A 25,633-nucleotide genomic window follows, 5' to 3' on the forward strand; every position below is an offset into this window, starting at 1 on the left:
GTCAACAAAGTGCAAAACGAAGTTGCCATTTTCCATCTACGCGAGCAGACAAAAAGTATACACACCATGGGCAATAAATAAGAAAACCTCAGAGCACATGTTTATTGTATATATATTAGGGTGGGTCAAAAAAATCAATTATTTTTTTTTACAAGTGCCATGAAAAAATGGGTTGCTAGACACCTTAAAAGAATTTTCACCCAATATGAGCTCTTAATTTTAATAGGAAGATCCTCCGCATCGCAGTTTTTTATTTTTTTGTTCAGTCCAATAGATTAAAATTCATATCTCATTATTTATTGATTGTACAGAAAAATGTTTTAGACAAATTTTGTAGGAAATTTAATGCTCTACAAAAAAGGTATCTTATATTTTTTCCGTAAACCTCACCATTTGAGTGATATTGAAGATTTAAATTTAATGATTTTTAGACAAATCTCATTTTTGCTTATGAATTTTATAACTCGACAATAAATGATTATTAAAAAGTACACAATACAAATTTTTGTAGGAAATTAAGTGCTCTATAAAAATGGTATCTTATGTTTTGGTGATTAAATTAAGCATTCAAAAGATATTCATCATCAAACTTTCATGTGTACTGATTTTTGTCTCTGAATATCATTTGAACGTTTAATTTAATCGCCAAAACATAAGACACCATTTTTATAGAGCACTTAATTTCCTACAAAAATTTGTATTGCGCATCTTATAATAAATAAGTCATTTTTTTGACCCACCCTTATATATATATATATATATATATATATATATATATATATATATATATATATATATATATATATATATATATTTCTTTATTTTTTAACTATTTATAAAGTTAACTATTTTATTGTTATTATTTCGACAGTTTGATGTAAAACTATCACTAAGTAAATTCATTTAAATTTTGATGATAACTTTCAACCAAGTTTTTTCAATGAATCAAAAACACGCATTAACGATTTTTCGAATCTAAATAACGATAGGTACATTTACAAGCATTTTAAAATTGTTAATGAAAATGCAAATCAGTCCAACTCGAAGATCGTTGACCACATTCAACGTAGCGTTCTAATAAATGCCATAAATTTGTCAATTTCCTAAAAGTATTGTCTTGCTTATATTGTCATTTTCTTTTTGTTTTGTTTTGTTTAATTAACGCATTAATATGTATATTTAATGTACGGTAAAAAAAATTGTTTTTGTTTAGATGTAGCACCGAAGGTCAACAAATCGGATTCTAATCTCTTAAGGAATCCTTGAAAGCCCCACCATTTTCTCTAAAATCCTTCCCCACTTCCTCTCTCTCTCTTTTCCTCTCTCATCTATTGTATAACATATGAGGATACTTTTATATTTATTATTCTTATTCTTGTGTTTATTCGTGAGCCTTCTTAACGTATTTCTTAATAAGACTTTTACATTTATATCAAATTATTCCATTTTCTTACGATTATTTCTGTTTTAAGCGCAAAAAAAAAAAGAAAAAAAAATCTTCAATCGACCGTCGAGTTTTTCATATTACAATTGTAACGTCAATTTAATAATATATCATCGATATAAGAAGAAATTACGTATTACCATACGTGATAATCTTACGTCAAATGGAGATAATATCTTGGAAGACGTTTGAAACGAATTTAAAGTAAGTACGAAACAATTCTTATTATAACATAATACTATTAATAAAAATAAATGTTTAATATCTAATTGAAACATTGATTTACATTAAATTGTTATATTTTAATCGATGAATTAAATAGACGATTCATAGGAACACAGACATTAAGAGAGGAAGATATAAGACATGATGAAGAATCATCGAAATTTTCCGAAACAAGTTATCAGGATATATTTAAAAAGATTGACTCATTAAAAACTACGGCGAATAATTTCATCCATAGAATGAATACATATAATTCAAAAAAAACTTTACCAGAAAATATAGATATTGCTAATTATAAAAATCAGACAGAAAAATCAGAAAATACAGACGATAAACCTGTACATATTCAATTAAAAGTAACAAATGAAACAGATAAACCTTTATTTTCTACTGATACTATATCCAACATTAATCGCAGTTTAAAAGAACATTTAAGTCTTATAAGTGACTTCAATGGATCCAATAGATATGTAGAAGGATTTATTAATGATGTTAAATTTGTATTAAATCTTCTTACTGTAAGAGAAAAGACTTTATTTATCAAATTAGTTTATGCATATAAAATAAAGGGAGCTGCTAAAACTTTATTAGATAAATTTGTCATTTCTTCGATAGAAGATTTTTTTCAAAAACTTCGTTTGTGTTATAAAGATATAAACAAATTTGTTCATTATAAAACGATTAGGAAAAGATGCACTCAAGGAACTGATTCAGTGTTAACGTATAATAAAAAATTTCTACGAGCTGAACAAAATGTTTTAAGAACTATTTATGAGAATGAAAATTTAACTTTGTGTCAAAAGAATACTTATATGTCTATTGAAAAAGATAATGGATTGAAGGAATACATTTCTGGTTTAAATTACGATTTCAGAGTTTTACTTGAAATCAAATGTCCGAGGTTTTTACTTGAGGCACAAACAATGGCGTTAGATTTAGAAGCAAGACAAAAAAATGTGTTTTAATTCATGACTCATAAGGTGTGAGCAACATAAGTAATATTATTTAATATTCGCTTTTATTATCAGACTAATATTAAAGTAATAATAATAATAATAGAAATAGAGAAAAGATAAACCAAAACTGTTCCTTTTAAATCAAGACATTTTCGAAGTTTTTTTACACTTATATTATATTAAAAAACAATATCTATATATACATATCTAAAATATTAAATAACAATTACTATTACTATAAGATAAGTCAGATGGGAAAAAAAGGCAAAAAAAAAAAAAAGAAAATGATGGTTTCAATTATATTCAGATTCAGTCACAGAAAGCTGTTTGATGGTTTTAAAGAGAATTATTTCTTTATAAAATATATATATATATGTATATTATAAAAAATAAAATAAATTTTATAAAGTAATATTCTCGCTTGTAAAGGATCCGGGGTTACTTTTCTACGATCAACTTTTTATATGTATTTAATACTATTAAAGGGACTTTGTCTTTTTATCCTATTTCTGAAATCAACAGTAAACAGTTTTTGTTTTTTTTTGTTTTTCCAAACAAATAATCTATTAATGTTATTAAACTTACTGACATTTCATAATTTTAATATTTAACGAAAAATTAATAATCCAACGTAGCTTTGCATTTGACTAATTTTAATGTAAAGTTAATTTTTCAATGTGTTTTATAAATATGAAATGAAGCTATCAATATGAACCGGTAATCAATGTACTGTATATTCGCACGTCGAATGTATTTTACTTTTGAAGTGAACAACGAATTCCATAAATATTATAATATTAGATGTTATCGTGTATTTTTTTATTATATTATTTTTGGCTTTACAATTTGTCCGTAGACCTTAGGCTAATTTTGTTTTCGTTAAATTTATAAAACACGTGTGAGTAGAAATTAACTTATAAAACTTACAATCTTACTACAATGCTCCGCTCATGCATTGTTGTGGTTTTGTTATACAACGTTGATGTAATATTGCATTATTTCTAAAACTATTTAATACAATCAAATTAATATTCGCTTATAATTTTTGGAGATAAAAATTTAAGTATTTAGCTTTAAAAAAAAAAAAATAAATAAAATAAAGCATAGAGCAAAATTTAAGCATAAAAACAAATTTTATGATTAATTTTATACAAATTAAATTACCTCTTGGTAAAACTTTTATTTGATATAAAATTTTTTATTTTATACAAATTTTACCTTAGTACAATTTTTACTTCGTATAAAATTTTACTTAAGTAAAATTTTAATTTTTAAAATTAAATTTAAATTTGTTTTTTAATTTTTAAATTTAATTTTAAAAAAATTAAAATTTTATATGAAATGTTAATTTTGTACAAATTTTAATTTTATAAAGATTTTAATTTTATAAAAATTTTACCAAATTACAATTTTTAATTTTTATTTTTTTAAGTCTAAGCCGTAAATAGACATTGTTTAATTTTGAAACTTATTAAATGAGAAAAAAAATGACAGTATTACTCGTACGATTTTAAATTTATATTAGAATATTAATTAGACTGCATTAAATAATTTAGTATTATTTTCAAATAAACGTATTAAAACAAAGCGAAGCAACAGCAACGCATAGTTTTCGTAGTAAACTATAACAACATACAAAATAGTACCAAAATTAAAATGGAATAAATAAAATAATAATAGACAAAAAAATATAAAAAGCAAGGTTAATTATGTTATATGTAAATCTGAAAAATACGTGTAATGTGAATAAATTGAAATAATTAAATTGTAACACAGTGTCATCTATATAAAACTTACGAACCTAAAAACCTAGATAACCTCTAAATAATAAATCTATCAATTAACAATAAAAAAAAATAATAATAACGCTAAAAACTATCCTATATTTTAAGTTAGATAAAATCACACAAAATAAAAAAAATTTCATTAATATCGGTTCAATACTTTGGGAATATCATTGCAAACCAATAATGTGACACTGAATTTTTCTATATATGGGCCGTTTATTTTGAAAGTTGACTACCACCATTTTCAAAAAAATCGTATTAGCTACCGTAATAGTTACTGTACATTTTTACATGATATTTTCATTCTAAAGCAATTTTTTACAAATATATTTAAAATCATGAAGATATTGTAACACGAAAATTTGCCGATCAACAGAATGATGAAGAGTTTATTTTGAAAGTGGCTAATTATCATTGGCTAAATACCATTCGTCATTTATTATTTTCCAGTTGCACCTGGTTATTGTGCAACTTTATGTTATGCATCAATAAAGCATTTGAGGTTGCTTATATTCCGAGTTTTTGATTTTTATTTTATAATATTTAACATTTTTTTTTAAATTTATCTTCTGTATTTTTTTCTATATTTGTAAAATAAGTTATATTATTTTATTCTTATTGAAAATATAAAGTAAATAAGGTTTATTTGTTTTTGTAACGTGTCTAGTTTCTTCTATTTAAAAACTTTTCTATTTTATTGAAAAATTACTATAAATTTCCTAAATACGCAAACATTATAATTAAGAAACATGCCTTTGGATATTTATAAGAAAAATATTCTAAAATGTTGTTTAATTTTTTTTCTCTGATGTATCTGATAATCATTTCATTCTTTTTTGTAAAATATTGCAGACAATACAATTATTGTATTCTATATATTTCGTAATTGTTAATTACAATATTTGCGAAATAAATAATTTAATATTAATTTTTTAATAAAATAGAAACATTTTTAAATAGAAAAGAAATACCACGTTTGGTAAAATAAAAACAGACCACGCACCTTCTTTATTTATTTCAACCGTCGGTTGGTTTGGACGTTATACTTTTGTCGCATACCTACGTGCTTATCTCTGTTTATTCTTGTACGCTTCTATCGCTCCTATCTACAAACATTTCGAGTATCGAAAGAATACGTGTCCACACTTTGTAGTATGCAGTCGCACACAAACACACACATATACTGTATAGCTGTATTCCGTCTCATTCTCTCGCAAGCTAAATCCTATATGTTTGTCTCTTTTTCTCTCATTATTTAGTATAGCAGCCGTTTCATAGCTTCGTTACATAGCTTCGTTTCATAGCTGCGTTACCGTTTATTTACTTTTCAGATCACTCCCATTCTAAAGAAATTTTCACTTCAATAGGCTGCTCATATAGATAAAATGTCTTTGAGTTTGGAAAAAAATTATAAATATTTACAAATGATTGCAATTAAATATGGAACTTATCTAATGATGATATTAGAATAGTAAAAAAGTTACTTACATGTTTCTCTATAACCTGCCAGCAATGTTATCATGGAAAACAGGGAAAAAGAAAGTGAAAAAAATTGGATTATTGTTGAGCAAAGTAGAAATAGAACTAACTGATTAGGTTCGGAACAGAGCATATATATATGCACACAAATAGCGAAAAATGTAATATGATTATATGCGTAATAATTTAACGTCGTATATTTTTTCTATCTAGTGAAAGTATTTTCGATAACAGTGCCAAAGATCGAAGTCTTTGAATTTTATCTCAATATCACATCTAAATATCACTAACGTGAAAATCAAGGAACAAGCATGTCACGCTACTGAAATTTTGAATATACTTTTTTAAGTGGCAAGTATTTGAATTATTTCATACTGCAATTTTGATACAATATTATATTTGCTATTTCCAAAAAAAAATAATTCAAAAAAATATATATTCAATGACTAATAAAGTACTGCATATTAAAAATTACGATTAGCATAAAATCACTAATATGTAATTCTAACAAAATATAATAATGTAGTGCTGTAAATTCTAGAATATTTTTTGATAACACAATTTAGGCTTATTTAACCCTTAAATTTCAAAGGCTATAATGTTATATGTTACATAAAGTTGTTTTCGTGAGATGAATATGATATACATTAATTATTAAACAATAATTATAATATATCGACTATTGAGAAGGAGGAAAGAAGGCGACAGGAGGTTGAGAGATGGGAGAAGATTCTGGAGTCCAAATACAACGTGTGGTACAAGACGGTGGTAGCGGTGGGTTTGCCAGGATATTGGGTAGGAAAGTGGAGTGAAGAGAGAAAAAGAAGAGTGGCGAGATTTAGATTGGGGAAAGAGATGAGGGAAGGGAGATACTGGGAAGAGGAGGAGAAGAAAAAATGTAGGGTGTGTGGTTGGGAGAGAGAGACATAGGAGCATGTGTTGGAGGGCTGCAGTAGAGCGGTTGGGGAGGAGGACGGGAGAGGAGTGCAAAAGAGGATCAAGGAAATTTTCGATGAGAGTGGAATGGGGGAGGAGTGGATGAAGAGGATTGGGAGTATGAGAGAGAAGAAGGAGAGACAAGGAGGGGAATAAGGGAGGAAGAAGTGGAGGTTTGGAACGGGTGAAGGGGGAAGGGAGGAAGAGGAAGTGAGGGAGAGGGTAGTGTTAAGATAGGTTAAGAAGATAATTGTAAAAGGAGTGTAACCCTTCGGGGACGCAGTAAATATTATAATATATCGACTAACCATTTTAAACAAATCTTAGCTATAACTTTAATTTATACTTCTTTCAAACTTCTTTCTTTCTGACATGATTTTATCTCATAATTATAATCATGAGTTCAATAAGTCACATGTATTGATTGCAATAAAAAGTAAACATATGAAATTGTTGCAGAGTGTATTACCGGATCAACGTTAAATCAGTGGTGAATTTTACTTGGTGACAGAAAACACGATACGGATATAACTTAAAATATTATTTTCACGAATGAGTTAATTTTCTATATTTTACTTTTCATTATAATGGAAATCGTAGATAAAATGTGTTTATTTTTAATTGCATTTGGCTGTAAGTATTACAATTATATTATATTATTTTATTTTTTGAAATAATTATATATAAACTCTAAATATATGTATATTTATATGCATCTTATGATCTATTTAAAATGATAATACAAGATGTCTTTAATGATGTGAGTTTTTCAAACAATATTTTGAATAAGTTCAACAATATTTTTCCAGATTATTAGAAAAACAATTATAGGAGTTTGATAGAAAACACTATGGTTAGAACTAAAATCCCAGAATATTATTTCTTTAAAATATAAACATGAATTTAAAAAAAAACCCATAATTTATATTTAATTAAAATGCAAGCACATCTATATATATCTAGTAAAAATTTATCTTTTAAAAAATCTTCAATCTTCAATATCTATTAATAATTCTACTAATATATTCAACATTTATTAACATATTGTATATGTAAATATAAATTTTTTTAATTTAGTCCAATAATAAACTGAATTTGACAAATGTTGCATCGCAGCAGACTTATACAGAATGAAATTTAGTTTCCTATTATCACAAAATGAAAAGTATTTTTAATAAATAAAAGAAATATAATATTTATAAAAATAAATAGATTATTAAATAATTTAATGCACACATATACGACGTCTTTTGTTATGAGAAATCAAAAAGCAGATTATCTTATGATTATAACAGGTCCTTGAACTTAGAGAATAATGTTATTTATATTATCAAAGATAGCAAGTTCTCATAAGTATCAGGATAAGATTAATTGCACATAGTGACAGAGAACTCGTGTCTTAAGCGATAATCTACAAGCTGATAAAAAAATTACCGTACTGAGATAAAAAAGGAATTAACATGATAATAACGAAAAAAAGTGGGAGAAGTAGTCGTCGAAGCTTATGAAACTAAAGACGAGACGTATAAGGTGTGATCAAAAAGTAAAGTCAACTCGAAAGTTCATTGCCGCAAATACCAAATCCCGCCATTGTTCCCGTTCCTGAGCACGACCTTTTCATTCCTGGTCTTCGTATCTTATTTCTTTAAGATCCCGAAATAATATTGTCCTCCCATCTACGTCTCGGTCGTTAATTCTCCCCCATGTCCGCCACGTGACCTGCCCATCTTAATCGGCATGATTTTATGACGTTAATAATGTCCGGTTTGTTCTACAATCAATGTACTTCTACGTTATGGAGTTTTCTCCATTCGTCCGTTTCCTCATCGCGTTATGCACCGAAGATTTTACAAAGAATATTGTTTTCAAAAAACTCTGAACTTATGATAAGATAATTGATTTATATTACTTTTTTTTTCTTAGTCTTTTTAACATTCATACAACCTACAAGTGGTGAAGAAAAAGCAAATACTTGCTTGGCCCCTCCCGAGCCTAAGAATGGTAATCGGAAATTATTTAATTTCGAAACTCTTGAATTTAGTGATGTACAAGAAGGTGCAGAATTACCTATTGGATCCTATTTGAAATACGAATGTAATCCGGGCTCCCATGTTTGGGGTTCTAGTCCTGCAATATGTGGATCAAATGGAAATTGGAATAATATTCCAGTTTGTAAAGGTAACACGTGTAATTTTAGTTTTTTGATGACAAACAATTTATGAATATATAAACAAAATGCTTTATCTAATATTTTAAATTTTGTCATAAATGATTCTTTTATCATTTTAGAACCACCTTGCAGATCACTGGTTTCAGCATCAATTGACGCTGTTTGTACATTGAATGGTAAAATTGTATCTTGCAATTTTCCTATTTTGCATGGAACATTAGCAGTATTGAGTTGTCGATATGGTTTTTACGAAGATGAACATGATTTGTCAACACGAAGTAATCAGGTTAAATGTAACGAAAGAGGCAAATGGGAACCAGAACCAATGCAATGTTCATCAGGTTTGCTTTGTGTTAATGTTCATATCAAAGGTAGTAGCATAATGGTTTAATGTTATAATAAGAAAAATAATCCTTCCTCTACAAAGTACAAAGTAATGTCATTTGAAATTACAATGAATATGGGTAGTCGAACCCCAAATAATTTTGATATCGTTGTTAGAGCTTTAATTACTATTAAGGTTTATAAACAACCAGGAATACTTACAATTAGATTTATATTTACATAATTTCCACACGCACCGACAATATATTCAGGAACATTTATTTCTAGATATATAATTAAAATTTAGCATGCTAGACAAAATTTCTTCAAATTTGAAGATTAAAAGATATGAGATAACTTTAAATCAAATTTGATAATGATAAAGTTTATAATACAATTCGTGCAAATGTTAGTCGCGTATTAGATATTATTTATTTTTTATATATTAATATTTACGGTAATGTTTTTAATAATTTATTTATTCTGCAACAAATTGGATTGATATTGTTAAATTTTATTATAATACATAATACAAATATTTTCTAAAGTCATATACGAACGATATTTTGAACGTTAGGTAAATGTTCATATAATCTGTACTATTATACCAATTTTTGTTTGTCAACCAAAGCATAATAATTTTCATTTTAATCAATCTTTTAGCTTGTGGTGTTGTTCAACCAAATATAAAACCACTCACTATAATAAAAGTCCCTCGGACCGAAAACTCCGATTTTCCATGGCATGCTTCTTTATATGAACAAAAAACTTCAAACGGATCGAAGGATTTCATTTGCGGAGCAACAATAATAACAGAAAAATTACTTCTTACTGCAGCGCATTGCGTTTACAATGAAACGAACCGAAGGACACAGAATCCCGATAAATATTACGTAGCTGCTGGAAACACTAATCGTGATTATGATTATAATCAGCAATTAGTTCAAAAGTCTAAAGTATGAACAATTTCAATAATTTATTTTATTATTAAATAAAATATCAAATATTAAAATAGTGTGTACATAAGTAATATATAAATTATAATAATGTTAATAATATGTTACTTCTCAGGTGAAAAACATTTACATTAATAAAGCATATTTCGGATACGAAGGAAATTTAGCTGGGGATATCGCCATTTTGGAAATCAAAACGCCATTTACATTTTCACCATTGTTATTACCGGTGTGTTGGGACGATACTATTATTGATTCTGGATTAGGGAAAATGGCAGGATTTCGTAGAACAATTTCCGGAGAAAATAGTTTTGCTTTACAATCTGCAACATTTCCTTATGTTTGTCTAGATCAATGCAAATCTTTAGATAATTCAATTGAATCTGAAAGATACAAGACAAAGGATAAATTTTGCGTTGGCTATACGAATGGTTAGTAACGAATCAAAATGTATATATTAAAATAAAACATATGTGTAATTGATAGCTGTCAATTGACATCTTTATTTAAGGAACATCTGTCTGCAAAGGTGATGACGGAGAGGGACTAGTATTTAAAACTTCTGGTCTTTGGTATATAAGAGGTATCTTTAGTGTCACTTTAAATGAAATACCATCTGGTAGTTCAGAAGCTTGTGATAACCATACATATTCTCTATACACGCGTATATCCAGCTACGTAGACTGGATCAAAAATATAATTTCACAAACTGCAGACAAGACCTTGTTTCCAGCATATTCTTATAGTGCTTTATTTAATTATAATATTTCAACTCTAACAACTACGACTTCTACTACGACTTCAACTACGACTTCAACGACATCTTCCCCATTCATACCACCTTCAGAAAATAATACAACATCATGCATTTTTTGTCCGGCCCCTCCCCAGCCTGAGAATGGTAATCGCCACTTACACAAATCACAATGCCACTCACAAAACAACTGTGACGTGCAAGAAGGTTTAAAATTATCCGCTGGATCTCATTTGGTTTATAACTGTAATAATGGATACAAAATAAATGGTACCCGGAACGTATTTTGTAGTTCAAACGGAGAATGGATAAATATTCCAGTTTGTACTAGTAAGATTTTCATTTGAAGTATTTTTATCACAAAGGTTAATAATAATAATATGTGTATTGTTTTTCGAAGCAAGAGTTTGTATTATTTTTTTAGAAATATATTGTGATTCATTGGCTTCTGCATCAACATTTGCTGATTGTACGTATTACAACGAATGGACTTCTTGCGAGACTGCCATTTTACCTGGAACAATAGCTACATTAAGATGTAGAAACGGATATAAACAAAACTCTCCATTCTTATCAACAGAAAGGGATCAAGTTAAGTGTAACGAAAAAGGTCAATGGACACCAGATCCAATAAAATGCATTCCAGGTTTGAAGGCTTTAATGTTCAAACAGATAATGCAATATAATATTATCATCTTTTTTTCTGATAAAAATAACAATCGTTCTTCTTTATTTAAATTGTTTGTTTTTGAATATCATATCTTTTTGATCGATAAATATTGCTTTATTTTAAAAATCGAAAAATTTTGTTTAGGAAGTTAAAATTAAATAAATTCATACTTCAAATTTCGAAATGTATTTTTAAACTTATTTCTTACTAAAAGGGGTCAAGACTATTAATTTTTTTTTATTTAATATTTCATTATATATTTCTTAATACGATATTTTTGACCACTTATATTACTTTAATATATGTTATTTTATACTTGTCATTATTTTCGTTCAAATATTAGACTTATTAATTGTACTTTTTAAAATATATTCTAGTATGTGGATATGTGCAAACTCTAAACGCTAAACCTTTCATTGCAAATGGAATCAATGCTGAGCGTTTGCCTTGGCATGCTACTTTATATGAAACGAAACGATTAAATGGACCAAAAGAATTTATTTGCGGAGCAACAATTATAAAAGAGAATTTTCTTGTTACCGCTGCTCATTGCGTTTTTGATGAAACAGTTCATAGAGTAAACGACCCAAAAAGATATTACGTAGCAACTGGAAATACATTTCGTGATTATGATTATGAAAGGCATGATCAACGTTATGTGAAAAAGGCTAGGGTATGAAAAATAAAAAAGTCTATCTAATGTTTAATATGATATGAATCTTCGTATCGTTTTATAGTATTTCACTAATTTATTGTCAAATGTATCATATATATATATTATTTTTTTCTTTCAGGTAAAACATATTTACGTTCATTGTAATTACTTAGGTTCATTAGGGAATTATGCTTATGATATAGCTCTCTTAGAGATTGACGAGCCATTTGTATTTTCACTTCGATTATTACCAGCATGTTTAGATGATACTATTATTGAATCTGGACTTGGAATAGTTGCTGGATTCGGATATACTGCGTTTGGGTTATCAAGCTCTCTTCTTCAATTAGCAAAAATGCCCTACGTTTCTAGTATTCAATGCAAAGCTGTAAAAAATTCTGTTATATACGAATACTTAATGACGAATGATAAATTTTGTGCTGGCTATACAAATGGTTTGTAACACAATAAAAATCAATATGTATAATGTTAAATATTCTTAAGTTAATATGTGAAACGAATTATATATTTATTCTAGGAACATCTGTCTGTGATGGTGATAGTGGAGGAGGAATTATATTTCAAACTAGACAATTATGGTTTTTAAGAGGTATTGTTAATTCTGGAATTACTGCAAGAGAAACGGCTGGTACTACAATTTGTGATAATCATTCTTATGCTCTTTACACACGCATTTCCTTCTACTTTTCTTGGATACAAGATATTATTTATAATATAGAACCAAATGATTTGAAATGCGTACAAGGGCAAGCTATTAAAATCAGTTATTTATAAAATGAATAAATAAGAATTTATTTTTTACAACAAAGACATGAAAACAATTACATAACCTCAACAACGATTTTAGATTTTTTTTTTATATGTGACGTAACTATGATATTCGAATTATATCACTGCTATATGACCAATGTAATATGTATGTGAAATTGATATCATATTTATGTTCATTATGTAACGTCACAATGTTACGTAAATGAGTGTGAAATTGTGCGTCACATGTGAGTCACCTGTGACTCGATGTTATTTTAAGGTTTACGTAACCTAAAATTTTGGTTCTGTAAATGTGACGTCTCGGTTACATTGGTGTGTTCACTAGGTAATCCATTTCACAGAAAAGTGGAGATTTAATTCTAAACGAATTGGAATCAATCTAATACTAAATATGAAAAAAAATACTATAATATTTATTATATAAAATAGTAATCGCGCGTAATTTAAGTGACATACATTCAATATTATACAAATTCTATTTTTATGCTCACGATATATGTCAGCTTAATTTTCAAATAATTACGTAGTAGAAGATCTATGAATATTAATAACTCATGTATTAATTTATTAAAATAAGTAATATATCTTTAGATTTCTTTCCCCTTAACATTTTTCTTTTAGGTAAAGCTGTATTCAGTAAATAAACCTATACATTGTGAACTTTCAACGACTCAATTAATTATTTTCTATATTTACCAGTTAATGAGCAGGAGATTAATTAGATAAGATAAATTGTTTCAGATTAAGCATCCACGGTATAGCTCGCGTGTACGAAAGCCGTAATATTTTTATCTTTTTTGTAATATGCATCGCGTATATCGATAGCACTTGCCATTCTTTGATTCGTTCTTCATTTTTTTTCTCTAAAAATAAATCATGCACTGGTTTCCCGATGCAAAATATGCATACTTTGCGGAGCACTGCTTCGTTGAGTGATGTTAACCCGCTGACACAGTGCACTATATGGTGGCGTTACTCCCGCGGAGCAGACTGCCGTTACGAAAGGGTTAAAAGTCTTACACGATCTTATCATCCTCAAAAGATAAATTTTTAAATAAATATGCAAAAAGAGAACAAAAAATAATTAAAAGTTATTATTCATGTGTCAAAAGATTATACTTTTCAAAGTACATATCGATAATAAATTAAATGTGAGTCATACATGTTAATCATACATTTTGTATTTTTTTGCTGGTAAGATTTGCTGTTTTTGTTATTTATTAATTTTGTATACAAAAATATTTATTTAGGAAGAAACCAAGGTATCGTATATCTTTTAGTTTCTTTTCCTGCATTTTTTTACTTGACTTATTAGAAAAAACTCATTTATAATTATCAAGTGTTTACGTCCATCCAAGATTATATAACATTTGTATACACTTTATTCAGCATATCATTTCAAATATTACATTTTTTTCTATTAGTATAAAATAATTATTTCAAATATTAGAAAAATTAAAATTACAGTAATTAAAATATTCTATAGCCAAAGCCCGTGCATCGGTCCTAAATCCCGAAAAAATAAATAAAAGTAGAAAAGTTGTAGTATAATTTTATCAAAAATTATAATTTGAGGGTTTTCGAGGAAGATGATTATAAATCTGATATTATTTGATTAAAAAAGCATAAAAACGGACTCAGAATTAAAGATAAATTGACACAACCAAATTAGTTATCATTTTTTTTTCGATTTTAATGTTTAAATATATGATTTTTTTATAGTATAAATTTATAACATTATATTACAATCCTTTGTAATTATATTTATTTGTAATTACACAAATTTAGGAATAAAGTGTCAAGTTTTTATTTGTACTATTGTGCATTATTGTCAAAAATTCCGTATAAAATTAAAAAATTCAACTAAAAGCAACTAACTATTTTATCATTTATTAGGAAAAGATTTTATAAAATTGAAATATTATGAGAATACGGAATGCAGCTGTATGTATAACTTTAAGTTCGTTTGAAAAAATATTTCTCATATTGCATCCATTAGTAACTAAAATGTTTATTATATTGAATAATTCCTATATTGAAGTTGGATAAATACTACACTATGCGTGTTTAAACAGACCGTAATTTTTGGGCCTCAAAGAATCACAAATGTGTTTCTACTGATAATTTATTGTTATGCATTGTCATCTATTAAAAAAAAAAAACTGTTAATAAAATAGTTAATGGATTCACCATATACATTTCTATGTTTGAAAGTGTAAAAAAAAACTTGATGTTTTGACTTTCTCCCAATTTTTGGGATTCGGGAACAAATTTGTGTTGCCTAATAAGTTATAATTCAAAAAGAAAACACACGCACGAACTGACAATGATTATTAATACAATAACACAAAGACGATTTGAAAAATAAAAGAATGTATTGAAGTTTGAAGGAAATATCTTTTACTCATTGTATACTAAAATAAACAATGTTAAACAGTCTCTCTTATAAGACTGAGGAAGACATAAGAAAAAATAAATAATTTTAATACTCACGTGAACTAGTTCTATTGCACAAAAGCAATAATACGATAGCAATAAAAATTACAAAAATGTTGTGGCAAAGATGCACAATGAAGTATAAGTCGATGCGTTTTTTAATGTTGTTCAATCATTGGATAAACTTATGTAAAAGAGAAAAAAAACTGAAATACTTGAGATTACGTAATTTAGAAGAAAATTATTCAAAGAGTCGTTTGTTGAAATCAACATTTAGCAAACTGAATGTAAATCCGATATTGGATGTATATTTATGTAATTTAACTAAACCGGTTTCTCTCATTATATTTGCAGCCTCTTCTGTTTATTGCGTATGAAAGATGTATCTCTTCTTTTATAGAGCAGAATAAATGGGATGAAGAGGAGAAAAATAAAAAGAGTGGGAAAATTGTATGCTAAAGAGAGAGAAGTATTACATAGAAGAGCATAGAAAGAAGAATACTATTTCCTTCATTCTTAGTATCGTGGACTCATTTAATCCTAGCTTATAATAATTTAACACATTACGTACGGCACACTTTTCGTGCAACACGTTTCCAGGGACCGCATATTTTTGGGTGTAATTGCATGTCTAATAACATTACTAAATTTAAGAATTTCCCTATTATCATTGAGTTCATTTTCATCTGCAGTATTATTCGATTAATCCAAAAAATCATCAAACAACAATTACTGGTAACGTAACAATAAAGTCTATTTTTAGTTTCTTAAATTGTCGATTGAGTGAATGTAACCTTAAAACGAAATATCTCGTCTCCTGGCCTCAAATTTCGGATTGCTAAAGACGAAATATCTTGTCTTCTGTATGCAATGTGTTAAGTTTAATTGGGATGATATGACCGATATCAGATGCAAGAAATAAAGAATTCCTGTATCAATTTTAATCTATAGATCAAAGAACTCCTTATTATTTCGAACATACTTGGGCAAAGTATGGACAAATTTGAATGGTAAATAGAAAAAGGATGCTGTGTGTGCAGTGCTAGAAATAATAGTTTTTCAATCCATTAGTAATTGATGAGTAAAATTGTTTCTTTCCTTTTCTTTTCCTCTGCTCACATCTCTCATCCTTTAATTTTCTCTCCCACTCTTTCCATTGTTCTCCCGTTTATCTTACATTTCCCTCTCTTAGAATGATGAAATCCGGTTCAGTTAATCTACATAAATGTATATCATTATCAGTTCTACGTTCAATTAAGTTTGAAAAACAAGTACTGAAATAATTTTCCTATAAACTACTTCATCTCTAGTGTATCATTTTTATTTTTATTTTACTCAATGTTAACTAGTGATTCAACAACATTGAAAAACGTATCAAATTATACTTTATTGAGCAATTTCGTCACAACATTAATGCAATTTTAATTGGTATCGTATTATTCCTATTGTGCAAAAAAAACGGAATGATCGTAAGTATCCAATTTATGTATTTTCTCGTATGTTTTCCTCATTCTCGCAACAGGTTTATTTCAATACAAAATAAGTAAAAGATATCCCCTTTAATTTGCAATATCTTCCCTTTTTTTCTTTTTTTTTTTTTTAATTTGTATCTGTGTTATCGTATTAATAATCATTATTAGTTCGTGCGTGTGTTTTCTTCTTGTAGTGAAACTTATTGGGCAACACAAATTTGTCCTGAATCCCAAAAATTTTGAGAAAGTCAAAAAATCAAGTTTTTTTTACACTTTCAAACATAGAAATGTATATGGTGAATCCATTAACTATTTTATTAACAGTTTTTTTTTTTTTTAAATAGATGACTATGCATAACAATAAATTATCAGTAGAAACACATTTGTGATTCTTTGAGGCCCAAAAATTACGGTCTGTTTAAACACGCATAGTGTAGTATTTATCCAACTTCAATATAGGAATTATTCAATATAATAACCATTTTAGTTACTAATGGATGCAATATGAGAAATATTTTTTCAAACGAACTTAAAGTTATACGTACAGCTGCATTTCGTATTCTCATAATATTTCAATTTTATAAAATCTTTTCTTAATAAATGATAAAATAGTTAGTTTCTTTTAGTTGAATTTTTTAATTTTATACAGAATTTTTGACAATAATGCACAATAGTACAAATAAAAACTTGACACTTTATTCCTAAATTTGTGTAATTACAAATAAATATAATTACAAAGGAATGTAATACAATGTTATAAATTTATACTATAAAAAAATCATATATTTAAACATTAAAATCGAAAAAAAAATGATAACTAATTTGGTTGTGTCAATTTATCTTTAATTCTGAGTCCGTTTTTATGCTTTTTTAATCAAATAATATCAGATTTATAATCATCTTCCTCGAAAACCCTCAAATTATAATTTTTGATAAAATTATACTACAACTTTTCTACTTTTATTTATTTTTTCGGGATTTAGGACCGATGCACGGGCTTTGGCTATAGAATATTTTATTTACTGTAATTTTAATTTTTCTAATATTTAAAATAATTATTTTATACCAACAGAAAAGAATGTATTATTTGAAATGATATGCTGAATAAAGTGTATAAAAATGTTATCTAACCCTGGATGGACGTAAACACTTGATAATTATAAATGAGTTTTTTCTTAGTAGTCAAGTAAAAAATAAAAAGGAAAAGAAGCTAAAAGATATAGGTTCTTAGCTTCTTGCTAATTAAATATCTTTCTATGCAAACTAATCAAAAAACAAAAATACAAAATCTCTCCATATACTTAATGTACAACACATTTAATATAATATCGATATCTACTTGGAAAGGTATAACCTTTTGACGTATATGTAATTATATTTAATTATGTTTCGAAAAAATAGTAGAAAAGAAATAACTAATTATTAAAGCCGTGAGTCGTCAGTCATGTAATATTTTGGCACGCAGGAATGAGTGAGATAGGGATGGACAAAAAAATCAATGTACACTAATTTACTCAGTAACAATACAACTTGTTTCGGCATGAAAACTCTCACGGAATTGAAAGAATAGAATTAACAAGCGATTATTTTATTCTGAAAGGAAATTACACAATTAAATAATAATTCAAAAATAGTCTAAACAGTAAAGGAAAATAAATTATTTTTTTGCACTGTAAAAGTCCAAAATAAAAGATGATTTCTTTGATGGTTTGCCTGATAACTTTTTAATTTGTACATGTGTACTTGTTTGCGAGAGTTTAAATCTATAATTTAAAATTTAAAAACAACAAATTGTCGTTTCAAATCTAAGGCTGAAATATTTTGACTTTTTTGGGACTTCTGCGAAGTACCTTTTTTCATTCTTTTAAGAGCTCCTTTATTTTTGCTTATTACGCTCAGATAACTATAAATAACGTGATATGTAGGTCCTGGCCGCACTGTAAATGAAGAACATACTTTTCCTTTTGCTGCAAGAAACTTCAACAACTCGATTTTACAATTTGGACACCTGCTAATCGTGTGGTCTTGCTACGTGCGTTATTGTATTAGTGTGAGTTCTGCATTATAGTCTAGCATATATAAGTGGTAAAGTATAGATTTTTAGCTATCGTTATTATTCTTTAATAGAAATATTTAATAAGCTGAAAATAAACTGCGCCTGGAAAACCTGTTACATGGCACTCATCAACCTACCTGTACTAAACAGTAAAATTAGTCCATACATTTGAACGACCTTTAAATGCGTTGTCCTGGCTTCTTGAAGGAAATCATCTTGCATCTTCGACAAACGAAAAGAGCAATTCCAATAGCCTTTTGTGAACTCATTTTATCTCTGAGAGATTATTATATCTGTAGCTTATATTAATGACTTCACCAATAACTATATTTTTTTTCGGGTTACCAATTGTAGATAGCTTTAATTTTTGAAATATACTAACATTCTTACGTAGACTGTTTAAGCGTCAGAGATAGTAGATTTTATTGTACTATTTTTCTAAACTATGATCAAAACATTAGGACAAAACATTGTGTGATTACTAACTTTATTTCATTCTGTTTTAATTTGTCCAGTTAGTTGTCAGGTATAAAAATAAAGATTTTATTGAATAGAATTGGACAATAGAATTTCTGTGTGTGAATTTATATTTATTACTAATAAATTAGTTTTTATAGTAAATTAAAATCAGTGTTCGGCGTCTATTCTAATGAGAAAGGTATCTAAATTTATTATTCTTTCTCACTTCTAGCTTACCCCTTCATTTACATTTTGCAAATCAGTACTACAGGTTATATAATTTTAGGCGCCCTAGGTTTTTATAAGTTTAAACAGCTATTTTTTCTTTCACTAATAACAGCTCTTTCAATTTTGTATATATTGCACTAATTTTATTAACATTATAAGAAATTATTCCTAAATTAATATCTCTAAAACTACAGTTAATCTTCTAAAATAGCTACGGTACCAAAAAAAATCCACCATATCTCATTTCATTTGTTGATCTTAGTACTAAACACTACTAGTATTTTTTTTTAAATAGTATCGTTTCTTTTTTATGATTTTTTTATTTGACATTTTAGTAGTCTAAAAATTAAGCTGATATTTCATAAATTAGCTAGAATTTATATTTTAAATAAATCATAGTAAATACAAATTTTCTATAGTATTGTTAATCATATTCTCCTTAAGATTTACTATTATATATCGTTCGTATGTATGTGTGTGCTTATAATTAATAGAAAAGAAACCAATAATAAAACTATTTAACCCATAAATAGGTTGATTGTTCACAAGCACGCAAGTCTTTAGAAGAAATTTTGGAGTTAAGAATAATGATAATTAGGAAAAATAGTTTTTGCAATATTCAATGTTTATTTTCAATTTTTTCTATTTTACAGATAAAATGATGCTCGCAATCTTATTAGGATCAATTTTGATTATATTTTTATTTCACTGTTATTTAAAATATAGCAGAGTTGGAAGACTTCTCAGATTAATTCCAGGACCAAAAGACTATCCGATAATTGGAAATGTTCATCATTACAACGTTGACAATGGTAAGTTCTATTAAAATATTTTTTCAGTGCTTTTTCTCTTTTTCAATGAAGTTCTCACTAATAACTAATTTATTTAAATAACTTAGATCGTCTATTAGAGAAAATAGGAGAACTGAATAATAAATTTTATCCAATTTACAAATTTTGGTTCTTAGTGTATTATGGAGTAGCTTTACTTGATCCTGATGATATTCAGGTAAGTTATTTTCAAGTAAATACCAAATAAACATGTCTTTTTATTTTTTTTACTCTTTTAAAATATAAAAAAAGTTAGAAATGTACTATTTCTTTTGTTACAAAAATTGCATAGATTCAACAGTTTTGAAACCAGCACGAAAAATTGAAATTACATACTTGAAAAAAATCATCTTGGACTATTCCTTTTGTATCTCTTTTTTGAGCTAAATATTTAAATGCTGTTTTTTATCTCTGCAATTCATTTGATGTAATGCAAAATTGACAGATAATATATATAAAGGAGCTTTAGTAAATTTATATGAAAAATATTTGATGCTTTAAAGGTTTAAAGATCAATCGAAATATTTAATTTATATATGTAAAAAAATATTAATTTCTATCGTAGGTACTATTGACAAGCAATAAATATATTGAAAAAGGAATTTTTTACAAACATATTCGGCACTGGCTTTCTACTGGATTATTACTTAGCGGCGGTAAACAATTTAAAATATTAACAAATATCTTATAAATAATACATTTAAAATTGAATGATATAAATGCGTCAGTATTCGTTCGTGCCTCATAAAAGATAATCGTTTCTTCCTCTCCCTTCGACATTCATATTTTTATCTTCTACGATTAGAGTCTTCGATTTTCCTAGCTGTGACATATTTCAAAAAAGTACCTTATCCTTGTATTAAGCAGTCTTGACAAAGGAGCACACACACACACACACACACACACAATTATCATTTAGATTATTTATTTTATATTAGTTTGAGCAAAATGTTATTACAATCGGCGATTTAGGGATATTTTCTGATGCTTTTATCAATAATAAAAATCATTGACAAGCGCATAAACACCACGAAGGCATACTATCCTATAGACCCTAATAATAAGAATAAACAAAGTATATATTTTTTTACATCGTAGTTTTTAAATAAATCCTGAACACGTAGCTGGGCGCTTAATAATGGCCACCTTGCCAAGTTACCCAGCACGCGATCACGTTGCTATGATCGTATAACTTCTTTTCGAAAAATCTTCTAAACAATTACTTTTTCTTGTGTTGATAAATGCTTTTAAAGAGTGTTATAAAACAAATCACTGAGCCGGCTAAACCACAAAAAATGTAAGATTTTATATTGATTAATTATTATTGACTTTCTTGTAAAGTAAAAGAAAACAGGAAAGGAAATATTTATACTATTGTTACGTTGGGATTGGACGTTTGATTTAAGTAGCAATTTGCCTGTTTAGTCACCCTGCATATATCGAGTTTAACCGGGATCAGACGGTTTAGTTTTATTAGGTATATATATATATATAAATATATGATTACAGAAATAAATTTCTCTTATCCTTTCAATATATTTTATAATATCTTGTCTTTAATCTAATTTAACAGGCAAAAAATGGCACTTACGACGGAAGATGTTAACTCCTGCATTTCACTTTAATATTCTTAAACATTACTGTACCAACTTAATTGAGGAATCACAAAATCTAGTGGAACGTCTTAAAAAGGAAGGAGATGGAAATACCGTTGTCAAAGATTTACGAACATTTATCAGCCAATACACTCTCAACGCAATATGCCGTTAGTAAAATAAGCAATTTTCTGTATACAAAATTAATAATATAAGTATTTAATTATATCTCCGAATTTTCTTTGTAGAAACAGCTATGGGAACAAAATTGACAGGAAAAAGCGAGCTGGAAAATAAGTATCGTGATGCTGTTCATGTTTATGGAAACATTGTTGTATATAGGTAATTGATTAACATTTCGCTTAAAAAAAATAAAATAGAATACAGAATGTTATTTATTGTTTATTAGAATGGCAAGACCTTGGTACATTTACGATACTACATTTCAATTTACAAAAATAGGAAGACTACAAAAAGAAACGTTGAAAACATTGCATAGTTTTTCAAGAAATGTACGTATTTCTGACTAATTATTTAAAAATTGATATTTTTCCAAAATATCAATCCGGATTATGAATGGCTTATATTTATTCCAGATAATTGCAGAAAGGAAACATTTTCACAAACAAACTAATGGGGAATATTTGAAAATCTTTGAAAATTTGGATGAGGATGACGTTCCTAATGACGGTCCAGAAAAGGAAAATAAATGTATTTAAAATTTTTTAAGCTAGAATAAACTTAAATTATAGAAATAAAGTCAATTGAATTTTAATGTTACAGATTTTCAGGCCAAGAAAAGGTTTTCTATGTTAGATCTGCTTATAGCCGCATCTTGGAACGATAATCAAATAGATGAGGAAGGTATTCGAGAAGAAGTTGATACTTTCATCTTTGAAGTAGGTTTTTCTAAATGTTCTTTCTTAGAAGAATACATTTAAAAAATATTGTGCAAAAAAAAATGTTTCAGGGCCACGATACTACCGCAAGTGCACTGACCTTTGCTTTGAGTCTGTTTGCAAAACACAAAGATGTCCAGGTAAAGTAACCAGCAAAGATTATCAGTTGAAATGACTAGCAAAAGAAAAAGTTTTTTGTTTTCTAGAAATTTCTAAAGGACTTATCGATAAATCGTTTGAATAAATTTAGTGACTTTTAACTAATGGGGCATTTTACTTGGAGCGGACAAAGAAAAAAGTGTGAGGTAATGGATTTTGTTCATAATTAGCTTGATTGTACTTCTATGGAACTTCAATAATTGTACATCATTATTTTTTTTTTACCTTAGTTACCATTTTATGGGGGAGAAAAATCTATTTCTTATATTTTGTCAATTCTTTGAAGCCCCATAAATTGGTAACTAAGGTAAAAAAAAAAATAATGATGTACAATTATTGAAGTCCCATAAATGTACAATCAAGCTAATTATGAACCAAATCTATTACTTCACATTTTTTTCGTTGTCCACTTCACGTGAAATGCTCCTAATACTAATAAATAATAATAAAATCTGAAAATAAGTTTTACCGCTACCAAAATTCGATCAAAGATTATTAAAGCTTTCTAAGTAGTACGGATTTAGCATTTTTCATAGACTAGACAATAAGTAATCATGTGATGTGTATTTATTTTAAGGAAAATATAAGAGATGAGGTAAAAACGATAATGCAGGAAGATAATAATATAACAATAGCGTCGCTTAAAAAACTTTCATATTTGGAGAGATGTTTAAAAGAATCGCTTCGTTTGTATCCAAGCGTCCATATAATATCTCGTGAAATTCCTCACGAAATGCAGCTAAGTATGAAAATATATGCATATGTGTATACGTGCACTTTAGCATTACTCATGTACTATTTATTTTGTATTTTGTATATTATATAATTATATTAATTTCGCAGAACACTATTTAATTCCATCTGGTAGTATATGCGAGGTGATCATTTACCACGTGCATAGAAATCCGGAATTTTGGCCAAATCCAAATATTTTCGATCCGGACAGATTTTTACCGGAGAATAGTAAAGGACGTCATCCCTATTCCTACATACCATTTAGTGCTGGCCCGAGAAACTGTATTGGTAAATGGCTTATGTAGAAATGACTAGAACAATTTAAAAATTTGGGTTTTTATTTTTGTATTTCTCATTTCTCAGGTCAAAAATTTGCAATGCTTGAGCTTAAACTCTTTGTAGCTTTTATATTGTACAATTTTGAGTTAGAACCGGTGGATGAACTAGATGATGTTACATTTTCGGCAGATTTGACTTTGAACACGTCTAAACCACTTCGAGTCAAATTTATACCTATTCGATAGATACCTTTACAGAAATTATGCTTTATACAATAAATTTATAGTAATTAAAAAAAAAAATTTATAGTTCTAGAAAAATTTCTTGTCTTAAAATAAATTGTTTGATGATCTCTCAATGTTCTATTTTTCCAAGACCTATATTTATTTTCAGATGTATTCTTTACTTTTTTTGCAGCAGCAGCAGCAGGTACATATAAGTTAGCACAAACACTCGTATCCATGACATCAAATCATTATTAAAGAATATTTTTCTACATTCTTCTATGTAAATACATTTACGAAAACATACTTTAAACATGAAAGCATCAAGTTCTTCACGAATTCCCTTCTCGTCTATTTGATTATCTTTCCAAGATGCAGCTATAAACAGATCAAGCATAGAAAGTTTTTTCTTATACTGCAAATCTGTAACATTAAAATTCTATTGACTTTATTTCTGTAATTTAAGTTTATTCTCATTTAAAAATTTCGAATACACTCATCGTCCTTTTCCGGCTTTTCATTAGAAATGTCATCCTTTTCAATATTTTTAAAGATTTGTAAATATTTTCAGAGGCAGAGCTCACAAAATTAGAAGATACTGCACTAAATACTATAATCTGAATGTACGAATATTAGGACCAAAGACAACTAAAAATGTAACGCAAAAAGTAACAACCTTTTGTAACCAATGTACACAGAAACCTCACCTTTGCTTATCTTGTTTTTTTTAATTACATGAATGTTTTTAGGTATTATATTCTTTTCCTTGAAGCATTAACCAAAAAAAAACCGATATCGCATAATTTAAATGTTTAGTCTAACAAGTACGCAAGGACCGACACACGCGTAGCGATAGAAGAACAAAAAGTCTGCCGACGGTCCCTAGGGACCGGCGTAGCGCTTAACCTGTTAAATGGTTTCTTTGTACCCGTATCATTTTTTTTCCGTTGTCATTTTCTTATAATTCGGATATTTCCGAGCCCCTCTGTTCGTTACAATGGCTCCTTGACTCTCATTTTTTCATAGATGTGATTTTAAGATTTACGTAACCTAAAATTTTGGTTCTGTAAATGTGACGTCTTGGTTACATTGGTGTGTTCACTGGGTTAAGAC

The 25,633-nt window shown here is 27.6% G+C and overlaps 3 protein-coding genes across 5 annotated transcripts; all 3 read left to right on the forward strand.

The window, feature by feature from the left end:
• The first annotated feature begins 799 nt into the window (after positions 1–799).
• LOC107067938 (uncharacterized) lies at positions 800–3,765 on the forward strand. Its single transcript, XM_015323885.2, has 2 exons — positions 800–1,648; positions 1,767–3,765. Exons 1-2 carry the CDS (start codon positions 1,608–1,610, stop codon positions 2,632–2,634), a joined length of 909 nt encoding a protein of 302 aa, XP_015179371.1. The 5' UTR covers positions 800–1,607; the 3' UTR covers positions 2,635–3,765.
• A 2,136-nt stretch (positions 3,766–5,901) lies between these two features.
• LOC107067934 (uncharacterized) lies at positions 5,902–13,810 on the forward strand. Its single transcript, XM_089175549.1, has 10 exons — positions 5,902–7,460; positions 8,751–9,005; positions 9,117–9,338; positions 9,985–10,277; positions 10,393–10,708; positions 10,789–11,361; positions 11,456–11,677; positions 12,079–12,374; positions 12,496–12,811; positions 12,895–13,810. The coding sequence occupies exons 1-10, from the start codon at positions 7,415–7,417 to the stop codon at positions 13,149–13,151; spliced, it is 2,796 nt and encodes a 931-aa protein (XP_089031675.1). The 5' UTR covers positions 5,902–7,414; the 3' UTR covers positions 13,152–13,810.
• Positions 13,811–16,816: 3,006 nt separating this feature from the next.
• Positions 16,817–24,648, forward strand: LOC107067936 (cytochrome P450 4C1). 3 transcript variants are annotated; one of them, XM_089175554.1, is made up of 15 exons: positions 16,818–17,053; positions 18,129–18,403; positions 18,982–19,106; positions 20,453–20,611; positions 20,698–20,807; positions 21,195–21,285; positions 22,203–22,394; positions 22,473–22,566; positions 22,634–22,736; positions 22,821–22,935; positions 23,008–23,123; positions 23,195–23,263; positions 23,860–24,025; positions 24,126–24,305; positions 24,381–24,648. In XM_089175554.1, exons 4-15 carry the CDS (start codon positions 20,458–20,460, stop codon positions 24,539–24,541), a joined length of 1,551 nt encoding a protein of 516 aa, XP_089031680.1. In that variant the 5' UTR covers positions 16,818–17,053; positions 18,129–18,403; positions 18,982–19,106; positions 20,453–20,457; the 3' UTR covers positions 24,542–24,648. The 3 variants fall into 3 exon arrangements, with proteins under 3 accessions (XP_089031681.1, XP_089031680.1, XP_089031679.1); XM_089175553.1 differs by lacking the exon at positions 18,129–18,403; XM_089175555.1 differs by lacking the exons at positions 18,129–18,403; positions 18,982–19,106 and having other exon boundaries at positions 16,817–17,053.
• Positions 24,649–25,633: the final 985 nt, after the last annotated feature.

Source organism: Polistes dominula, unplaced genomic scaffold (genome assembly GCF_049000335.1).
Source record: "Polistes dominula isolate Pdom_NZ unplaced genomic scaffold, Pdom_raw_medaka contig_17, whole genome shotgun sequence".
Classification (NCBI taxonomy): Eukaryota; Metazoa; Arthropoda; class Insecta; order Hymenoptera; family Vespidae; genus Polistes; species Polistes dominula.